At 34.0% G+C, this 3,965-nt stretch overlaps 1 protein-coding gene across 1 annotated transcript; it reads left to right on the forward strand.

Moving 5' to 3' along the window:
* The first annotated feature begins 1,905 nt into the window (after window positions 1-1,905).
* Window positions 1,906-3,641, forward strand: LOC131657800 (putative cyclin-A3-1). Its single transcript, XM_058927159.1, has 8 exons — window positions 1,906-2,224; window positions 2,306-2,537; window positions 2,632-2,707; window positions 2,815-2,891; window positions 2,994-3,027; window positions 3,117-3,266; window positions 3,355-3,489; window positions 3,576-3,641. The coding sequence occupies exons 1-8, from the start codon at window positions 1,906-1,908 to the stop codon at window positions 3,639-3,641; spliced, it is 1,089 nt and encodes a 362-aa protein (XP_058783142.1).
* The last annotated feature ends 324 nt before the right edge of the window (window positions 3,642-3,965 follow it).

The following is a 3,965-nucleotide window of genomic DNA, read 5'->3' on the forward strand; positions in this document are numbered from 1 at the left end:
ATGCAGGTAAGTATCAGTTGGTGAATAATGTGTTATTTGCTATCACAAACTATTGGATGCAGGTATTTCCTATGCCTAAATGTGTTATCAAACATATAAAAGCTATGTGTAGAAGCTTTGTGTGGAGTGGAACTTCTGAAATAACAAAGAGAGCTCCTATAGCTTAGGACAAGATGTGTGAACCCAAAAATGCAGGAGGTTTAAACATCACAACATTGAGGGAGTGGAACCTGGCTACCAACTTCTCTGAAATATTCAGTCAAAGGCTGACAAATTGTGGGTGAAATGGATCAATATCTACTACTTGAAGAATCAGGACTTCTTAGAATGGAAGGCAACCAAGAGCTGGTAGTTCTGGGTTGATTAAAAGTGTGTCTGCTTGCAGCGAGGCTATAATTCAAATAACATACTGCGTGAAACATTGCAGACTAGTGTGTATAAAATAGCTAAGATGTATCATAGCCTTAGAGGGGAGAAAAATCATGTACCATGGAGGAAGATCTTGTACAAGAATCTGGCTAGGCCAAGGGCACAATCCCATATGTGGATGACTTTCATGGGAAAATTAGCACCAATGTTAGGCTTCAAATGTTTGGTATTGACACTGACTTACTCTATGCTTTCTCTCATGAACAGGAGACAGTGGGGCACCTCTACTTTGAATGCCTTTGGACAAGATGTTTATGGACTAGTTTGTTACAGTGGATAGGTTATCAAAGGGTACCTTGTATGTGGCAACAAGAGAAGTTATGGCTGACCATGGAAACTAGTAAAAAGGGGTGGAGAAAACAAGTCTTAAAGGTTGCAATAGCAGAGCTGTTATATGCTATTGGGCTAAACCGAAACTCCATTATCTTTGCTCAAGGTATTGTAGATTTACATGTAGTTGACAATGTCAAGTTTATTGTATACATTAGGTGTATTAGGAATAGAACACTTAGCACACACTTTGATGAGAATACTCTTTGCATCGAGTAATTAGAGCATGAATATCGCTTGTTATACTATCGTTTTCTACACAATATCCAATGCCATATTGGAAGATTGATGGATAATTGATCACAATTTTCGTTACTGCATTTGCAAGCGTTCTCAAATGTGAGAATGTTTCTACACTTCTTTATGTGGGCCACTTAATTATAAATTAAAGAAAATTATAAAAATGTAGTTGATGAATTATAAATGTGAGGTATATTGTGGGATCCATTTTAGAGTTTTTGATGAGTAGTATGAATATTTGAAAAATGTAATTGAGTTGTTTAGAAAATATAAAAGTGTGAAATTTAATATAGAAATTTGAGTGAGTTCCATTTAAGGAACCCAAATGAATATGATGGATGTGAATGCAATGTGCTAGAATCTTATACCTAATCTTTTGATCGGTTGTACTTTACTATTTTTTTTTATAATAAAATTTATTTGATTCAATTTTTTTTTTGTCCAAATCATGTAAATGAGGGTTGGTTAAAAGACTACCATAAATGTGCAAAAGCTCATCTAATATTTAATTCAAAACCCAATTAATAAAAAAAGGATAAAGTTTTTGTGAAAAAATGGTTGTATCTTATGGACCAATTTGCCTTGAGAGCTTGTTAACTCACATTGGCGGTTATGAAGTCAATTTTTTGGACTTTAATAAATAAGTCAACATACATATTTTACTATTTTTTACTACTTAAATTAATGTGAAATTCTTTTACCCCTCTAAACTAAACCCTACTTTTTTTTTTTTTCAAAAAAGAAACAAATCCAAATCAAGCAAAAAAAAAAAACAAATCAAATCTAATTCTAGCTTATTTTCAACTGAAAAATAGAATTAGGCTCCATGAAAAACTAAGAATCTGTTACCACTTACATTCCTATAAAAACAAAAACAAATTGATAACAACACTAACTTCACAAACAATGATGATGGAGACTCGTGCCTCAAAGAAGAAGAGAGCTAACACCAATCAAAAGCCACAACTCGTCGTTCCAAAACGACATAGGGTAGTTTTCCCCAATATCCCCCATCTCAATGTTCGTGTTTATCAAACTAGACAAAGACTCAAATCTCAGATAAACCCTAACCTTAAAAACTCAACGACAACAAAAACCCTTCCTCTCCTTCATAATTCCAATTCGAATAAACCCGTTCATAACAAAACTAATGGCGAATGTGACCACCAACAGATCATTGAAACTTACGTATCCGACATCGATGATCATCATCGGACAATGGAGGTAAATTGTAATAGTAATGCATCTCTATTTCATTCAAATTGACACTGTCATGGTATTTAAATTCTCAACTTCCGTAATTTCTTGCAGAAAAAGCGAAGACCAACTGTTGGCTACATTGAGAATATTCAGAAAGAGGTTACTATAAACATGAGGGGAACATTGGTGGATTGGTTAGTGAAGGTTGCAGACAAGCACAAGCTTCTTCCGGAAACCCTTCATCTATGTATCTCCTACATTGACAGATTCTTATCTCTTCAATCTGTTAACGAAACAAATCTTGCGTTGGTTGGTGTTTCGTCTATGCTCATTGCAGCGTAAGCCCTCAACAATTTTTTTAATTTAGTTATAAATGTTGCAGAGTTATTTTCTTAAGGTTCACATGATTTTCAACTTGTTGTCAATATGCAGTAAGTACGAAGAAATCACACCACCAAAGGCAGTCGTTTTCTGCAAAATCGCTAAGAACGCTTATGGCCTTTCCGAGGTAAGTATCCTTTTCTATTCTCTGATCTTGAACTAGATTTTGTTTTTGTTTAAGTTAGCTGTTTTTATTTCAGTTTCTCTTACTCATGTATGTTGCTGTTACTTTAGGTTTTGAAGATGGAAGTTGACATACTCAAGTCACTAAAATATGAAATTGGAAACCCTAATGTTACCACATTTCTAAAGTAAGCACTTTTTTTTGTTTTAACAATCTGAATGTCTAAAGTTATTTGAAAATTGGACTGATTATGTTTATTTGTATTTGTTTTGTTTCATAATCATATCAGGAGGTTTGTTGGGCTTGCTTGTGGGAATCAAAAGGTAAGTTGAACTATATTTGTTTATTAGTCGGTGATGTCAAAAGCTTTTACTGTGTTTACTAATTGTGGTTTGTTTGTTTTTGATTGCAGAATTCTGATTTGCAGTTTGAATATTTGTGCAACTATCTTGCTGATCTAAGCTTGTTGGAGTACGAGTGTATAAGATTCTTGCCTTCTGTTGTGGCTGCATCGGTTATATTTCTCGCTAGATTTATTATCCAACCAGAAGTAGATCCTTGGGTAAATTTCTAATGTTATGGCCTTTAATCAATTTGATTCATTAAAAACATGCCTTTTCAATGTGCTTAATGTCGATAATCTAATGCAGACGCCATCCTTGTGTGAATGCTTGGGTTACAAGTCATCTGAGTTGAAGGAATGTGTTGCTATTTTACATGACTTGTATTTCTCAAGAAGAGCAGCATCCTTGAAAACTCTTCGCAACAAATACAATCGGAAAAAGGTGATTACTTTGATTTTCTTGATGTTTTCTTATGTTATAGTTAATTCTTATTATTACAAGTTGATTGACTTGATTGTTTGGAACAGTTGAAATCTGTAGCCAATTTGCCTTCTCCGCCAGAGGTGCCAACTCATTACTTCAAAGAGGCATGATAACAACGACGGAGCTTAGTAGGAGCGGGGGGCCATGGCATGCACACTGCTCAAATTTTTTTAAAAAATGTTGTAGAAATAGTGCACAACACATGATACTAAGTTAGCATCAAATATTTTATAATGTTTTTTTATTTAACATCAGCTTAGATGACATCAAAGTGTCAAACTTAATAATATGACACCTCTGGTAATTATTTATTGTCGATCCGTATAACAAAATCCACCGTTGAATTGAAATCTAACACCATATAGATCATGACCAAAATTAACGGTTTTGTTAAAGTTTTGTATTATGCATCTCGTTGACATATCAAATGATTT

Source organism: Vicia villosa, linkage group LG3 (genome assembly GCF_029867415.1).
Source record: "Vicia villosa cultivar HV-30 ecotype Madison, WI linkage group LG3, Vvil1.0, whole genome shotgun sequence".
Taxonomy (NCBI): domain Eukaryota; kingdom Viridiplantae; phylum Streptophyta; class Magnoliopsida; order Fabales; family Fabaceae; genus Vicia; species Vicia villosa.